At 38.0% G+C, this 18,521-nt stretch overlaps 2 protein-coding genes across 4 annotated transcripts; both read right to left on the bottom strand.

Annotated features, from left to right (window-relative positions):
• On the bottom strand, positions 1–15,077 carry LOC110042721 (neuropeptide FF receptor 1-like). Of its 3 annotated transcripts, none has more exons than XM_020748088.2 (2): positions 14,691–15,077; positions 1–2,904 (listed from the first exon to the last, which is right to left on the bottom strand). In XM_020748088.2, exon 2 carries the CDS (start codon positions 2,243–2,245, stop codon positions 1,115–1,117), a length of 1,131 nt encoding a protein of 376 aa, XP_020603747.2. In that variant the 5' UTR covers positions 2,246–2,904; positions 14,691–15,077; the 3' UTR covers positions 1–1,114. The 3 variants fall into 3 exon arrangements, with proteins under 3 accessions (XP_020603747.2, XP_020603748.2, XP_089140275.1); XM_020748089.2 differs by lacking the exon at positions 14,691–15,077 and adding an exon at positions 11,108–11,454; XM_089284149.1 differs by lacking the exon at positions 14,691–15,077 and adding an exon at positions 7,216–7,475.
• A 1,324-nt stretch (positions 15,078–16,401) lies between these two features.
• LOC110042642 (transmembrane protein 53-like) lies at positions 16,402–18,511 on the bottom strand. Its single transcript, XM_020748011.2, has 2 exons — positions 18,448–18,511; positions 16,402–18,009 (listed from the first exon to the last, which is right to left on the bottom strand). The coding sequence occupies exon 2, from the start codon at positions 17,962–17,964 to the stop codon at positions 17,047–17,049; it is 918 nt and encodes a 305-aa protein (XP_020603670.1). The 5' UTR covers positions 17,965–18,009; positions 18,448–18,511; the 3' UTR covers positions 16,402–17,046.
• Positions 18,512–18,521: the final 10 nt, after the last annotated feature.

Raw genomic sequence — 18,521 nt, forward strand, 5'->3', positions numbered from 1 at the left:
TTGAACCGTGTAGATTAAATCTTTATTGGAAAAATCCTGGTTAAGATGACAGTTTGATCAACGCCGTGTGTGTTGTTTCAAAATATTCCAATGTGAATGGTAAACAACCATTCCACGACCCAAATCTTACAAAAGTAAAATTTTCGTGATTATTTTTGGAAAGTTAGGAATGCACCTTTTAACTTGAACCGCATTTCTTTACTAAGGATGAGTGCAAATTAACCCATTTAACTTCCCAGATCGGAGTGGGGATTCTCTTATCGTATTGCAAAACATTTCTTTTAGATAAGACGATACTTGATGAGTTTCTTTATTCTCATCACCATTCTGCTTGACAAAGGATAGATATCTGAAGGAGAGGTTACAGAACGATCAATCTTGTGTTAAACGAGTTCAGTTGCAGTCATCCTTATGGACGAGCCTAGTATATAAATAAATGATTTTTTATGTAACTCGTAAAATATGGATTCTTACTTTCAGCTTAACTCTTAAAACTGTCATTAATGTGTGCTCTCAAGTAAAAAAACAACCCTTAAAGAGAAGAATAACATTAAAAAGTAATTCTCTCAACCCTAGTTTTATCTTTGAAAAATAAAATTGGTATTGGAGTTGTCAAAACAATTTGCTTTGCTTTTATATGTTTGTGGACGTGAATAGTTCTTTTTTACTATCATAACAAAGATGACGGGTTGCAAATAGTAACTAGGTAAATACCAAAATACGTGTAAATGAGGATGTTTTACTTTCTTGTTGAACTATACATTGGATTTTAAACAAGGGCAACCACCCTCAAGTTGCGACGTATTCGTTCTGAATCACATCTCGACTGTGTGCGGTACTATGTGAGCCCTTAACAACACAATTGTTGAGTCAAGTCCATTTTGCTCGTTAGGATATTCGTCCACAAGATATCTGGGACCTAGATTAACGAAAACCATGTTCAGGTCATTATAATCGTTTCATTCCTTCACGTTCTTCAATCAACAAGTGGTTGCCACTCGACTCACAATCTAGTCTTTTCAAGTTTGATGAGTGTAATGTTACTAAAGTTCCTGTAAATACGTTTCAACGAAACCCCTGCAACCACCTCCTCGCTAGGGGATCAACCAACTCATTAAACTTCAGTAATTTTGGTGTCGCGTTCGGAACTAGTTCGTCCAAACGGGATCTTTTCGTCATCACTTTGATTAAAAGCCGAACCATTTTGCTTCGACCCGTGATTATTATGGATATGAGAAGACAGAGGTGCATTGTAACTGGAAAATCGCTTCCTTAAACAAGGACACACGTACACGAGGTACTTTATGTAACCTCTCCTAAAGCGTCTCGTCAGTGTTCCATAGACCAGAGGATTTAGGCAACTGTGGAGTATCGAAAGAGGAACGTCAAACTTGAAAAACACCTCCAAGGCAATGCGTCGTTCCTTTTCGCCGCCAAAGTCTAACATCATCCAAGAAAGCTGGACTGGCAACAAGCAAATTGCAAACACTAATACGATCACTGCTACTGTTTTTAAAACCTGAACGTCTTCTTTGCGTGCGAGACGCAAGAGCGCGTTTCTGTCGCGTCGATTGTTGTTGAGACTTCGTCCTGGTCCATATCTCTCCGTGCTCGACTGGAGTAAGTCAACTGCTATCCTTATATACGCTGCCGTGATAATGGCCAACGGAAGTGAATACTGCAATACAAACAAGCACGCAGTGTAAGCCTTCCTGGCCTTCAACGAAGGCCAATTTTCAGAGCAGTCATAAGTTCCTGGTAGCCCTCCTTGTGCAACCAGCACTAGAGGCAGAACAGCCAGGAATGACGCTACCCACAAGCCCACCAACCAAACCATGATCTTCCATTTCAGCATCTCAGGTTTAAACGGGTTTGTGATCACATAACAGCGGTGTATTGCCATGGATGTCAATGTGAACACACTGACAAAAAACGTCATGGTTGCGAGGGGTGAAATGCTCTTGCAAAACGCCGTAGTGTGACGAAATTTGACCAGAATTTTGGCCGTGTATATCGGTAGAAAGCCAATCATGAGGAGGTCGGAGATGGCCAAATTCACAATGAACAGATCATTGACTGTTCGGTTCTTCTTGCTTCGAACAACCAACAACACTAGCACATTTCCAACGGAACCCAAGAGAAATGTTAACACATAAACACAGAGCTGGGCTTTGTCTTCTGGAGTGTCAAGAACAGATTGCTCTTCGTTTTCTGCAATGGTGTCGTTTAGTGATGAGATTGACATCTTCGTCCTGTCGCTCTGCTATTAATAAAGGGATCTGATATTTTCTCCAGGTAGGTCTTGGCTCGTTTCTTTGTGGTCAGTTACGCCAAGAGTAGATGCCTCGGATCGTCACGATTTTAAATGTCCAAGAGTTTGCAGTTAACAGCTGTGAATCTCTAAGAACACGCAGAGTAGTCTAATCCAATGATGATTTGATAAATGGTCCCAGGAGGAAATTATCAACTCTTCATGTCACCGAGTCCACATTTCTTGAGTGAAAAATACCTTGTTACCTGGTCGGGTTTCAAATAGTCTTCAAATGATTCCGCGACTTTGAGGAAGATAATAAAAGACGAAAAATGGATCGCAGATCAGTTCTTAGAAATCACTCTTCTGTTTGTTCGCTCAAATGACATGCTCGAGTGTAGAGAGGAGAGCGCTCTCAAGCGATCGCCGACCTCAGCTGACCTCTCGTTCTGCACAGTGCAAGACTTACCAAGGCGCCATGTACAACTGAATGAGTTATAAAATGCGTTCTCTGTTTAAATAGAATCCTGGCTCTGCCCAAGAAACTTGCTGAGGCCAATAATCTCGATGGAACGCTGGAACGCCAAAGGAAACAATGTTCGTGCCTCCCGTGAGCTGAGGTTAATTGCTTTTCCTGATTCCACCAAAACAAGCTGAGAGGGAAAAAACCACAAATTAATCAGTGATAACTATATATTTGCGTGAAATCTCCACTTCTTTTGCACTTTGTTTAAATCCAATTCCATTTTCCAACCAAACAAACAAAGATAAGAAAGCGGCCGCCTCAAGTGTTTGAAACCAAAATAACACTCGAGAGTGGTTCGTGAGTGTAAAGTTTCACTGATCTCGGAAACCACCCATATCCATGCATGGTAAACTTGCATTTGTCGGAAAATGTATAGACAAACTGAACTTCGACAAATAATGATTTCCAAATAGGGGTAAACAGAACCTTGAAAGCATGAAAACTAACATGAAAGCTTCGTAATTGCGGGCCCCAACTCTCTTGCCTCAGTTCGCATCTTTTTTCAAACATAATTTTAGCAAAAGGAACTGTCGCTGGCGTTTTTTTCAATTTAAGATCAAGGAATTTCAACCCTGGCTTTTGTTCCAACGTGTTCTATTGCTGTCAACTGATGACGGGGATCAATAGCAATTTTACAATAATCGAATGCAGGTGATCCCGTGCAATTTACCGTTGAATCGCAATGAACGACATTTCTTGGTGGTCGAAGCTTCTCGCACCCATAGACTGGGAATTTCAAGTTCTTGTGTGAGGGTTACCTCTGACAGGGATAAGGAACCCGTTTCTTCTTGTTTACGTTTTACCAATTTTATAACAAAAGACAAAGAGAACACCGCAGTAAACAGGGCAGCGAAACTGATCTGTCTCTCCCCAAACTAGTCATAAAAACTCTAATGATACACTACAATTGTTGAGGTAGAACGGACTTTAGAACATACCTGCTGGAGCCGTTTGCAGTGTAGTCTTTAAGCCTATAGCTGACTCGTTATTGACATAACCAGAGCGTACACAAGTCCTATGCAAATTTTGCTTTGTGATGACGGATAACAATCACTTTCACTTAAAGCTGATTACGCCATGTTTTTGATACCAGCTGCTTCAGAGACGTTTCCGACAGAAAGTTGAAATACAGTTTTTCGCAAATTGTCGCTCTCTGTAAACCTTTAAACGACCCGCATGAATATTCTTCAAAATTCAGCTTCAAAATGGTCAAACATCTACAAATCTTTACCACGCGAGAAAGAAAAACAGATTTTCTTTTGTAAACGATGAAGTACTCGGTTTAATCTTTCCCTATTTGCCGTAATGGTCTGCGCAAACAAAAACTAAATCTGGACAAAGAGTTTTGAATACTGGTAAAATGACTATCAAATCCCAAGGAACAACAAGAGAAATCCCTCGGGTAATCGTGAACGCAAAAGAGATCAATAGGGAGGATTAAGAAAGAGAGAACGAAAGTCAGGTATGGTAAAATAATAAACGCGTATCTATCGCTACCTAATTAAAAGGGCGAATGTTATTTGCGCGCCCGTTTGATGTGTAGTCAGTCATTCCTGCAATAATAATTTACCTCGGCGTTGACTTTTTGCAGACCCCAGGAATGACACCGACTTTCAAATCCCTAGCAGTCCACTCATTTCACATATTTACTTCCCGGCATCTTAACCACAAACGGTGTTTCTGGACGTTACGACCCGCGTGTTAAATCATGTAAAAGAGCCCCTTCGTTGCACGGTAAACATTTATGACTGGCATTGAGAACACGTCTGAAAGCTCTCCAGAAACTCCACGAATGCGGCCGTAAAAATAAAAACGCACATCGTATTTTTCTCACGCTTCTTGAAATTTCGTCAAGTGCGCGCCTTTCCTAAATTTTGATGAGCAATTTATTTGAAATAAGCTTGTCAATACCGTTTAGTGGTATTTTATTGTGGGGTGCCAGGTTGATCGATTCCTGATGGGCGCTATCTGTACAAGACATATTTTACTGTTTGTGTCTAGGAAAAGATCTATATCAAAGTGTTCCTTAGGCCCGAGGGTATTCTGGTGCCTTCTGTCCTTGCAATGTAGTGTCTTATCATGAAGAGGAAACTTTTTATTTCAAAGATGATCTGAAGATACAATAGAAGAACCAACATGACTGTACCAGCTGTCCTGCAGCATACAAACATACAACTTTCTCCCGTTCTCTGCACGAGTGATGTTGATATCGAACCTGACTTGAACATAACGCCGGGCTAGATATGTCGGTCTGTAAGTTTATAAGTCGGCCTACTGTGAAATAAAGTCAAACGCGATTCAAGTATAACCCACCCGGCAAAAAGACGGTTCTTATTTTCCCTATAATTCGCAAGAGACTAACGTTCTTTGGTATTAGAAGTAATTTTCCATGACAAAGTTCGTGTACTTCTACCACCTCCCGCGGTTCAGTGATCTACAATTTACCTCTGTCTTGTGGAGCGAATACGCTTCTATTCAATACCACGAAAGTGGCGATAAAAGAGCCAGACCAATCTTTTCAAATCGGTCTGAAAGAACACGCAATACCGTCCAGTTTTCTTTTGAGTCACTGAAGCTCCCGCACGGAACCGATAAAAGTGCAGATGAGATTCGTGGCCTGCAGGCGAATAAATTTAGACACGTCACTCCATGGAGAGAAAATATCAAATGTTTTGGAAAACCGTATCGCGTGTTAAGGCACTGGATTAATGAAACTTCAAAGGGTTGCCGCGTATCTTTGAGGAAAACTACCCGTAAATACCAAGCGAATCAGCAACTGTCTGCCCTGAAGCTTATGAAAAACAAGCCATAGTATGACACCAGTTAAAGAGATTTTTTTAAGGTAGCTCTGGTAGGCAATGTAATCTGTGTCGCCATTGACACCGAAAAAATGTAATCTGCAGTATAAAATCTAAAGATCACCTCTAAATAATATATTTGCATCAGTCGGTCATTTTTTCGACCAATATTTACCGGACAGAAAATTTATCTACCTATTGGCATCGAACGATAGACTGTGAATTAAGGTGCACAACATGAAAATGGGACGCTGAGATTGAAGCCATAATATGATTTTCAGAAACAAAGAATAAACCCCAATGACCCTCACTAAGACAGATGGCCTTTAATAACATCAACATCGGCTATTTAGTAGTTGTGGTCTCTCCATTAAATAAAAGGCAGACAATGTGAAAGCCTAATAAAAAGCTAGACGGGAGATTCTCTTTTTAATTAACAACACGAGTGGGGTCTTACGCCTGTAATCACGGCTATATTTATATGTGAAATATAAAACATTGAGTAACATGGGAAAATCACTGAGCTTCTTGTTAGGTGGAAAACAAGGGAAATACAGTGAGATGAAGTTTGAAAACGGGGGATTTTAATAGTTTTTTTTTTGATAATATGTTTTTTTTTTTTCCTATAGACAGTATCGTCAGCCAGCGAGGATAATCTTGAATTCAGATTGAAAGAACTTAAAAATGATGAAAATATAGAGACAAATACTAATATAGAACATACAGTAGTCCTAGCTGGCATTGCTTTTTTGTGCCCGGGGCCTTTTGATCACCTTAACTGCTATTGCTTGGCAGTTTGGATTAAATGAAAGTCTTACGCAGTTCTCGAGCAATAATAACTCAAAATCTGTTAAGTACTCGAGGGGGCAGAGAAACTATTTCCAATCTCGAGAGCGTACCTTAAGATTAAATCTGGATCAAAGCAAAATTTCAAATTAACACCAATATCTTTTGGAATATTACAGCTCGAAGAGATGAGCGGAAACCAGCTTGGACATCTCAAAGAAAAATGCAGATGAAATACAAATTGATCATCCAGCAAAATCCACTTTGCTACTTAAGTGAAAATTAGTTCGATGTAATATCGTGGAGAAATTTTGCTAGAAATAAAATCAGTTTATTGAGTTGATTCCATGCATGAGAACCCAGCATTAAACTTCAACACTCTAAAATCATAACGAAAACCTTTTTTTTTAATCTTTTTTAAGTCCTCATTTTCGTAAACGCAATTTCAGTTGTCAATAGTGAGTTTTCTGTTGAGACCAGTGCAAATAACATGGTGACAAAAAATGATAAGGCATATTCAAACACTCGGCAGCGCTTTTCGAGATTTTCATTTAAAACTCCTAGAGGCCAAACTCGCCGGCTCAAGTATTACCTTCGAGAGCGGCTGAGCGGTATTAACCGTAGCAGTACAAGCAAAATCTTTGTCAGGCGAATCTTAACTTATTATAATCATTAACAAAAAGTTCACCTTATGCATGGCAAACGCAGACAGTGTTTGCGGGAGACAGAACCTTTTTTGCCCCGCTGATTTCATTAATGCCGTATACACCGATTCCATCGTCTTAAAAGTTTTGCCCGCGTCCGTGTACACAAAGACCAATTTTAATGAAGAAAATTTTAAAAAACTTACAAACCTATCTTGGTCTGTTGGTGGGAAATCTTTGGCAGTTGATAAAGATTGTAAGCGTGTCATGTGAAGCCAAATGGAACATCACTGGATAGAGAGAAACGTCGATAGCAGAAGGTCTGTCGCCGGTTCCACTCTCGCGCCAAGACAATCAATTCTTGGAAAATTGAAGTTGGTACACAAAACAATTTATTGCACCACGTCAACAACATCTACCTATCTTTGGCGCAAAAGGTTTAAATCTAAAATTTAATAAATGGATAGACCACTCAGGAAATGGTGAATAAATAGCGTTTGATTTGCATCTGATTGGTGGCATTCTTAGTCGCAGCTGCCAAAGGTTTAATATCACTCGCTATCGCCTCGCTGACTGCAAGCATTGGGCAACTCCGCACGCTACTGATGTGTGATTTTTTTTTTATCGTCGACAACAAATATCGTTTCCTATTTTTACTTTTACTGAATAATTGTATCCCCTCCTCTCTGATAATGCCCGCTAGCGTTAATGTAGCCAACTGGACTAGGATTTTCTACAGGGAACGTCGCAAAGCAACATGGCGCATACAGACGTCCTGTTTCTTAGCAACAGCAATACAGTGACTAGGTGAAAAGCTCACGTGTCACCTCATGTAGTGCTATATTGGAGAAATAGAATCTCTTTGGGAACTTGTAATATTAAAATTTTAGATAATAGCACATTGAAATGTAAAATACGAGCACTTGTTGGCAACCTGCGTGAAAGACGCTGATGAATTTTAAGGTGGTCTTAAATTTAAAGTGCATCGTGAGCTGAATGTTTCAAGGGAACAATTTTATTGCATTAGTAACAAATGATAAAATTCTATGTTAAATACGCTTGGAGATTTTTTAGCCTTAAGTAAAAAGGCTGACGTTTTAAATATCACAAAACTCGCCTTCGTTCAGCGCAGTCTCAACACAGAAAAATCGACACCGTTACCTCGTGATAGAACCCATTTCAATATATATGCGTAACTACAAAAGTTATATGAAATTTTGTTTGCAAAACGGTTTTTCTTTATCATAAATGAAACTAAGCACTATAGATTCCGACTGGGACTTAAATGAAGTAAGGAAATTAAACGAAATTACTTCGATCACAGGGTCATTTGAATAGAACTCTTCTTGTGCGCCCATTAGGGAGTTTAATATATACTCATTTCTCACTCAGGGACGGAGCAGGCCGCACTCTTGGGCGCCTGACATCCCGTTTGTGCGTTTAAACGGTCCCTGATTATCACTTTAATGAATCTTCCTGAATTTGTAGTAGCTTAGTTAGCTATAACTGATTTTAAGTGACTTCCCTACTCTCTGAATCTACACCTTCTTTGTCGCATCATACTGTTTCGTGGTGATCTCGCATGCCGGGGCAGTTGAAGTCCTAGAGAGCATTAAAAGAACGAGTTTTTTTTTTTGTCTTGTGTGGCTTCGTTTACCTAAAATCCCAGCAGGAATGTATAAAGCCAATTCTTATTCATTGGCGAGATTATTAAAAACAAAACAACAGCTTCCAGGCAATTTTTGGAAATGCAAGAGTCGTCCCTCATCGCTTGCAATATTTATTTTCTTTCTGTTTAATTTAAGAGTACATCACAGATCTTACGAAGCTAAGTTTAAAGGTATTCCCTGGAAACGTTAGCCGTGCACGTCTTCAAAAGAGGGTGGATAGTTCACGTAGCAACCCTTGGTACAGTTGATAAAAAAAATTTTATCAGTACCCAAGGGTAGCACATAATATTGTTGAATGCGAAACCAACCCAAAATTCATGAGCTTTTTTAACGCAAGCTTGGCAAACAAGTACTGTGAGCGTGTTTTGGAAAAAAATTCCAATGGTCGACCAGTAGGTAAAAATTTTTAACTTTACCTACAGATTCTGATTATGACAACTGAAACTAAAAGAACAAATCAGCACTCCGAGAGGTGTAACGTGAGCTTGTCATCATCATTATTGTTACCAACCCAATTGATGTGAATTAATGTCACTCAAGCACCGATCGAAGTTTTCAATTTGGGTTTGCGTCACATACTTACCATCTATATCATCTCTAGCATTTTCTAAACAGAGTTTTTAGTTTAGTATTATTAATTATTGTTTCTGTTGTTGGTGTTCTTCCGATTCGTATCGTTTTATCGGAACAGCAGAAGTACCCCCAACGGAAAGCTTTCGTTTTTGAAGCATCCAAGAACACAACACAAGGCTCGAACCCCAACCGCTCGATTTGGATCGAGGCCATTACGTAATCCACAAGATCACCACGCCTGAAAAACTTGATCAGTCTTTGAAAATACCTGAAAGATGATCGCCTCTGGAACACAAATTTAATTCCAATTGCAATTAGATTCCGGCATTTTGAATAACGTTACTAGGGGGGGAAGTAGTTAAGATTGTTTATCAGCCATCAACGTTTTGAATTTTCAGCACAAACAATGCTTGAAATGACAATTAAACCCGTTTCGAACGAGTTCAATTCACTGAGCTAAAATCTATTGAGAAACAAAAGGCCGGAAGAAAAGGAAGTGAGATGAGATGCTGTTTGCATGGTTCAGAAATGTGTTACACGATACCGTATTGAAATAAGCTAGTGTACGGAGCGGCAACCCTTAGTTTCTGAATCTTTCAGGAAAACGACTTTTTGGCTACTTTGGTAAAAGGTCTTTAAATTCTTTTTCTAGTTTGGCTAATTAAAGATTACGTTTTTTTTCCTCAAATTAAAATAAACTGATTCACCTTGGAATGATTGCCAATCCTCTTACAGTATGAAGATTGTTTTTCTTTATTATTGCTACTTGGTTTTGTTTTTCTTTTAATTTTTGATAAACTGACTTAGGTATTCAATGGACTCAGTATAACACACGAATTTGGCCCTGGTAAAAACCATGCAACAGTATTTGGAGACTTCTCTTGGGAAATGGTTAACGGACAACATATGCCAGAGAACGCCTTGTGAAAGGGGCCGTAATGAAGTTCACTAGTTTATACGATTCTTCTTTGTATCAAAACCCCGAAGAAATTTGAAACCACCTCTCCGATCAATATTGGTCCATACTGCTGAGCTATGTGGCCGTAGAAGCTATTCACACCCAAAATATCACAAGGATATCTACCAGGAGTAGAGGTTTTGCATTGCAGTCACGTTTCATGGCAGGAACAATGAAAATGTTTTGCATTAAACAACATTTTTTCCCATAGGAAAAATAATCGATTGTTCCCGCCATGCAAAATGGCTGCCGTGCAAAACCTCTATTAATTTTACAACAAATGTAGTGATTTAAAACGGAACTAAAAACTGACTTGAAAGCCTTCCAGTAAGAAAGGCGGACGGGAAAATAGGAAAAAGGAAACGATTGAAGTTATTTCAGTAATACGTGCATGACAATATTCATTTTTTTTCTTTATTTCGTGCTTTTTCATGTCCCCAAACTGTTTATGCACGTCGTGAGACAACGATTTATTATTAATAGGTGCGTGGTCTATGCGAAAAAGAGTGGATATAGGAAGAACACATTGTTACAAGGATTTTGATATTATTGATTTAATATAGGATGGTTTTATCTCTCAACTTACGTCCAATTTTTTTTAATTTGGTTTGATTAAATACCACGGCAGTCGATCTGCATAAAAGATGGACAAACAAATTTATTTCAGAAATGTGCGGTTAATAAATTTAAAGTTTCTCTTTTGGAGATGGAATTTTTCTTCTTGAGTTCGCCAATTAGTTGAATGCATAGAAAAAATGCCTTCAAGTCTCTAATACTATTATTATTTTACCCGCCCTGTCGACGAACAGTCTCTTAAAGGAAAGAAATGTGCCAGAAACTGGAGACAGTTAAAACAAATATTGATAATAAATGAACCACAAAGAAGGCTCAGTATAGTTACCTTTGGGTGTGATTCAATCTTCGTTTCTTGTTGCACTCGGCCAGTGTTATGTGAAAATTGAGTTTCTGGGCAAAAACTGTCCAACGTACTTCGGACAAGATTAAGAAGGACGGAGTTACGAATACAGCTGCATCCGAGAACCTTTTAAAATCTATTATTGGTCTAACATCCAGAGAAAATATGCTGTCTCGACACTAGTGAGACCCAACTGACGCCAGAACTCTTGCCACATTAATGAAAAAAACACACCTCCTGTGAATTGAAGCACTCCGCAAAACCATCGAACCCAGCATGTCGCAAAACAAATAATACACAACACACCGCGGACTCTAAATCCCATGAAGGCCGTTAACACATTTGCTATATCCTCATTTTGCAATTAGTAAGAAACTAATTGTGTTTTTCTGCCAAATTGAGCGCCTGCCAGCGAGTTCGTCAGAAAAACTGCATGATTATATATTCATTTCAGATTATTAAACTCGTCTTGCTAAAACTGTTTCTTTATTGTCGAGAACATTCGTGCTGTGTTTACATAAGCTAAATGCACTTCAAGTATAAGGAAGTGAAGTGTTTTGGAAATGACCTGCAGATGAGATCGGCATGATAAACAGACCCATTGGCTCTTAAAAATAACAAAAGTTATCTTATTAATGTCTTCATAAGTGGCTGATCACGCAGAACACGCAAGACCTGTTATAAATAACAAAGAGATTAACTTAATGTTCTTAAGAAGACGAGTGTTCTGCCAATTGCTCCAAGTTGTGGCGTTTCTGAAAAACTTAAGGCACCTGAACCTGCTGTATTTCTGTTAAATTAGCTTGCACTTAAATCTTAGTGATGAAATAAATGTGTTAAAAAGCATAAGAAAAACAAATTTCAAATTACGTCCAGTATTTTTGATTTAGTTTGCCTAAACATTTATTTGCTTATTCAACTTTCTGACGAACAAAGGAAATTAATTCAGTACCAGATGTGCGTTACCTCTCCAAAACATGGCCTCGACTTTTTAGGGTCTGCTAAAAAAATATATCAATTTGATTGCTTGTCGATCGATTTTGGCAATGGCTTATGTTCTCCCATCTAGACTGGCTGTATATTCTCTTCAGTTTTCAGTCCCAATTTAACTGCTTTTTCATAGGCGTTTCACGGGCTTTTTAACACTGGAATTATCTTCTATCAGCGCAGTTTCATTTTTCATTTTTGAGTTTCAATTCGTTTTATGTTGACATCCGTTAGTAGTCTAGCCCGGCTATAGTTGCTGAGTTTGGTGCAGCCCGCAGATTCATGTACAGATATCATTGCTTTCAGGCCGTTTTAGCATTCCCCAACAAAAACCATCATTCAATAAAACAAAATATGAACGAACTGGTGTCTTAAGAAACCAAAACCCTTCTTCCTAACGTACCGAGACAAATTTCTAGCGCTGCAAACGTTTGTTTTATTCTTAGACATTATAGGGCCGCACAATATGTTTGACGATATTGCAAGCTGCTTGAAACAGGGCAGACTTGAAAATTATTGATTTGAATTCATTGTTTTAGACTTCTTCATTTCATACGTGCCGGGCCATCAGTATCTTCGGATTTCAACTGAATTATAAACTATTTTCATCATATGCGTTTAACTCTAGATGTATAAAAGTTAGTTTTTGTCACTTTTAACAACCAAGGTAATTTTAAAAATTTTGCGATTGAATTATTAAGTAAACAAAAGGGCCTACCGAGGTCATGCAATTTTAATTTTGCCTTAATTCATTATCATCAAGAAATCTCCCGTATAGGCCTTATTCCCAATGAATCCTTTAGAGGTTATTTTTAGATCATTCGTGGCTTCAGAAATCCCACGAGGTTCTTCGCAGAAAGAGCCAATCCCGCGACGCGACTCACGTGGACAGTTTCAGTGGCTTTACAGGCATATTCGTGGTAATATTGCCTGAAGAAGAACTGGCTACCACGTCTAAAAATAACTTGAGAGAAATAACCTTGGGAATACCCTTCATACTTTTCTGTCTATCTTGTATGCGCTAAGTCACCGCGTAGGCAATGAACCTAAGATTTACTTTCGACGGAAATGAAACACGTATTCATGCAGTTATTGAACCGAATACAAAGAGCAAGAAAGCACAAGTGTGCCGAATAAATACATCAGTTTCAATCTGGTTAACCTCTGCCTATCAGTCAAGCTGTTCTGTGGTTTCTTGTCGATCGCTTTGTCATTAGAGTGTGCGGTTTCATGAGCTATTAAAAACAGTTTTTATCTCGTGTCGAAGATTCTTTTCAGACAAAAATGACGAGGAACTAGAGATAAAGTAAGAAGACATAGTAAAATCTTGCCCTTTCTTTAGTGAAATTTCATGAAATGCATGAAACTGGAAGGACTTGGAAGATGGAGGGGGCATCAAATTTACCACGAAAGGGTAAAGGGAAAATAACGAGCAGCTTGTACGTCACTAACAAATCATTATCACTCACTTTGTTATTTTCATACCAACTCTTTATTTCCCGGTTATATAGATCTGTTATTTTCCTTATTATCGTAACGTTTGCCTGGATAGATTTGTTATTTTTGTCCAAGCTTGATTTTGTTCTTATTTCAGTTATTTTCGTTATTTCATTTGGTTTTTATATCGTTCTTCCCCTAAGTCCTTTGAATCGATGTTTTATTCTTGTGTTATTATAGTTGTTTCCTAAAAAAACCACCAACCCTTGTTGCCGGTTTTTGTTATTTTGAGTCGATTGCCTGCATATCTGGCCTAGTCAGTCTTTGCCATAGTCGAACCTCTAACTTATCGGTGATTTAGTGGACAAAAGCCGACATGTTCGCAGTTACCCCAAGTTTGCTTTACGAATATGTTCTGCCAAGAACGTAACATGATCAATGTTTGTTAAATGTTCACTAGCTATTGAAGGTATCGACAAAATATTTGCGGCGTGCATTACTGACAACTAAACTTTTATTTTGTGAACTCGCTCACAGGAGAAATATTAAACAATCAGGATTGAAATTATGAATATTTTTTTGACTTCGAAAAGCTTTACGTGCCCCTACCATCAAACTTCAACAAACGTGGTAAACCATTAGCTGAGTGAAATAAACAAAAAAAGTAAATACTAAAATGAATTTGCATCCCCCTAGATATTGTCAGTGCCTACGCAACCATCTGGTTATAGAACCAAAAGTTAGGAAATCCTCTTCAACGAGGAAGGAAAATTAAACAAGGGAAAAACCTAAGTTGGAACGGACGTTGCCAGAAAAGAACTATAATAATCCTCTACAACCAAAGACAAGAGATAACGGGTTCGAGTACTTACTGCTGAAGCAGAAATCTAGTTAACTAAACATGTAGTGTCTATATAAGTCCAAGAAGAAAACAGCATTGAAAGTGGCAGTTAAGGCGAGCCATTCACTGCACCACTTTTCAGACCTACATATGATATCGACATGTATAAAAAGAAACATTTCCTCTCACGCAATCTTAACGCTCAACGTACAACAAGGAAATAAAACAAAAATACTTGTTTTATATAATTTATAAATACCTATCTCGATTAAAAACCTACAACCTACGTTTAATTTAAATTACCTTGAAGATGCAGAATAATTGATGCCCACGCCAGTTAGCCTCCTTCTGCTAAATAGAACACATTAAGGCAAGCTCTTATCCAGAATTCAAACATAAGGGCAGCTACGTATTTCAATATTAACTTTAATCCCGACGTTTTTGACAATATAATAAGTGCGGACGAAATTTAGAATAATACAGCTTTGCACATCACAGTAAGTTCCACTGTAAGGAAAGCATCTTTCAATGTCAGTGTTCAACTAATGATTTGAACTTTGTTTTAACCAAACATTACTGAATCTAAAGCATAATAAGTGGACAGTTTTTTTCTCTGTATTTCGAAGCATATCGCTCACTTTACAGCCTTTGTTATGAAGTTACGCGTTGACAATCAAACAGATCATAGCCACCTGCCTGTGGCCGCTCTTGCATATGTCCATTAAGATGTCAGTACGTCGACAAATTATCAGAAATGCTTTGTTAACCACAATCACAAAAATGACGAAACTGCGAATCCCATTGGTTCAGTTAACAGATCCTATTTATCTTCAAATAAGAGCGGAAGCGGCTGAGGTGTCCAGTTACAAAGTGTTCAATTTCTTCAGTAACAAAATGCTCGTGCCCCATGTGCCCCGCACGTACGTTTAATTTAGTTCTTTTATCATTGTGACTGAGTAATTACTCCTTCTTTATACTCACAAACCTTTTCAGAGGTATAGGGTGCTTACCATTTGTCAGAATAAACCGGTTGGGATGACCGTTGTATAATGGTAAGGGTTTTTCCAAAATCAGCAAACCAACCGAACGAGATGGCGCTTACCATTTGCAATTCGATTCCTCGTAATTGTTTTCGGCTGATGAGAGACTGGGAACTGGAAAATTTACCAAATGGTAAGGAAATTTCCGCCGTTCCGTTCCGAACGGAAAAAGAGGACTACCTCTGAAGTGGGCTCTGAAGTTAGTCTACAATTTCCGGACGGATTTTCCGGAAGTGCTGTTCCATTTGACTTTCAACCGAAATTTCCGGATTTTTTTGGTAAATGGTAAGCACCCATAGGCTTTCTAACTCGTCAGTTGTTGTCTAACAGACTTCGCCCTGTCCAACTTTTTTTTTTTCTCGAATTTCTTTGTTTTTTGCCACCGTAAGGTATTGGTAACAGGACTTTGGGTTATCCCGAATTCTGTTTGAAAACAAATTGAACTCCCGCTACGTGACCGTCCGATTTTGTTAATCACTGGTATGACTGTAGATAGAGTTGGAATGCACCCGGATTCTATTTACCATTACTTATCGTTTTGTTTTTTTAGTTCGTTTTATATCATTATTTAAACATGACATGGGTATTTCCAGGTCACGTAATGTATATTTCGCCCCTTTACTAAAACTCAATGTGAGGCGAAAAAAGTTACTTTTTCGCGGTTCTTGAATTTTGTAAGAATTGAATCTTAACATTTACTTCAATCTACGAATACTTGTTTGGAAACCGAAAATAAAACGAAGTTTATCCAAGGTTGCATTATTTACCACGTGGCTACGAAACAGCCAATGATTGAGCGAGTGAGATCTGACTAGAACCAGCTATACTTGTATGTAAAACTAGTTAGATTCTACAGGGAAGGATTTATCCACTGGACAAAGTCTGAAGCCTGCGTGGAATGTTGGAATAATATAATGGCTACATCTTATGTACTTGAGGAAAAGCTGTTACTCAGTTTGAGAAGAAAAAACATATTTTCCAATAATATGCCTTTTATTCCTAACTTCTGCTTACAAATATAATTTATATATTTATCCTTTACTTCTTACTAAAATCTTACAAATATAATTTATATATTTATTCTTTACCTTTTATTAAAATCTTACAAATATAATTATACACCAAGAAACAGATAACAATAAAAATATTGGTAAATATTTTGAAAATCGATGCCTGAACTATTACATATACATAATGAACTTAAATGTAACTTAACTCCTCTAGAAGGAAAGCTCTAAATTAATCTTTACAGTTCTAAATGAACAAAATTTATTGCAACTATGGATGTTTATCGATTTTCGCTAGGTACAAAAATAAACTGGTAAGTCTGCTTCTAATCTCTCTGTTGAGAGGGGCATCAACGGGATTTTTCAAAGATCTTTGTGCTGGTGGGGATTGGAGTGTTAAAGAAAGGAATTACGCCAATGTTCATATGGAGACTATAAAATTCTCAAACAGAATGTTGAGAGTGAGGTGTACCAGAAACTGTTTCACACAATCGTACAAACAAGGCAAAGTATTCACAACATAATATGGTAAAAAAGATGTCTTACAAAAGGACGAGAAGCCAAGAAGACAATGTCTTCTGCTAAAATAAGTCTTCATTGTAATGATAATTATTATAACTTAGATGCTCTTGAAGTCAGATGCTGTTTTAAGCAATAGTCAATAAAATCATTGACTAGTTTAAGGTATTCGTCAGGGTAATTTTTATAGTGTTGTACATGACCCGATATCTCCCAACACTTTGAAAACACTTTGATGTTTTTATTCTTGTGTGCTTCAATAAACACCCAGACATCCTTGTCTGGGACTAAGGGGTCTGTTTTACAGAACAAGAATAATTCTGGACATCCCAGGGGTGAGGATATGGTTCTCGGTATTAGTTGTTTTATATCTCGATTGAATAGCCAAACTGGAGGAAAGGCCACAGCTAACCCAACCCACACAGGTATCTTAATTAGAGGATTTGGGATTACTTCCAATATTGTCGACTGAACTCCTTTCAGACTGTGCATGCCTGGAAAGTGAGGACAGCTGTCAAATATACATCCCATGACTTGAATGGAATTGAAATGCCACTGCCCTGGGGTGGATATTGCTTGATTTAAGAAGTAAAATACATTGAATCCTCCCATGCTAAAGGAATAAAGGATGAATGGTCGGTTTTGCTGAGATTTCATTTCTACAAGTATATCCAACAATGCCATGCTAATTTCCTTGACCCTGTTCAAACGCATGAAAGTGTTAAATGGGTTAGCAGGTATTCTCACAGTATCAAAACCCTTTTGTTCAAAGATTTCGCTGTATTTTGCCAGATGTTTATCTTGTGCACTGTTCCAGCCAAGCAGAGCTACAACTGGGCTTGTACTTGCATTTTCTGTTCCAGCTCTTGTGACAACAGCGCCAATCTTTTTGCACTTCGCTTGAAAGTTGGCAGATTCACTCATTGCTGTCCTGTGCGGTACTGATGCAAACTGACGACACAAATGATGAAGTACAAAGAATTTCTTGGTACTGAGTGATACAAGTGTCATAGCTACCACAGGTTATCTTTCAGACACATGGAATATGCTTTTCACCTGAAAAAAATAAATTATAGAAACAATAACAGGTTTTATTTTTAAAAAAAATGCTTAAATAAGCTTAAAACTAAGCTTATATTGAAAATGTATATTTTAATATAACCTCCTGTTTGAGGGGGAGAGGTTAGTAGCTTATCTAAGCGGCATATTTAAAAATAATAGTTATAAAAATGCTTCAAAAAGTTAAATAAGGGGAAATTCTTTTAAGGCTAGCAGTCATGTTTAAAACATCTTCTCAGTTTCATCGTTAAGCTAGTAATATTTTTGCTGTACGGTAATATTTGCCCGGGTATTTGGCATAGCCTTCATAAGCTTTCTATAGATCCCTAATCACTTTTTCACTCTCTTGCTTTTTATAACTTGCATAAATTGTAAAAAATATATATGGAGGAAATGGAAAAGAAAGTCGCACGAACTTATTGAAAATGAAATTACCTCTAGCCCCACCGCTCCAGGCCGCTGTGGCCACTATGGCCGCTATCTTGTTTTAATCTGAGCCTGCGACTGTT

This window comes from Orbicella faveolata, unplaced genomic scaffold (assembly GCF_042242905.1).
Source record: "Orbicella faveolata isolate gen_17 unplaced genomic scaffold, um_ofav_v1 contig_1, whole genome shotgun sequence".
Lineage (NCBI taxonomy): Eukaryota > Metazoa > Cnidaria > Anthozoa > Scleractinia > Merulinidae > Orbicella > Orbicella faveolata.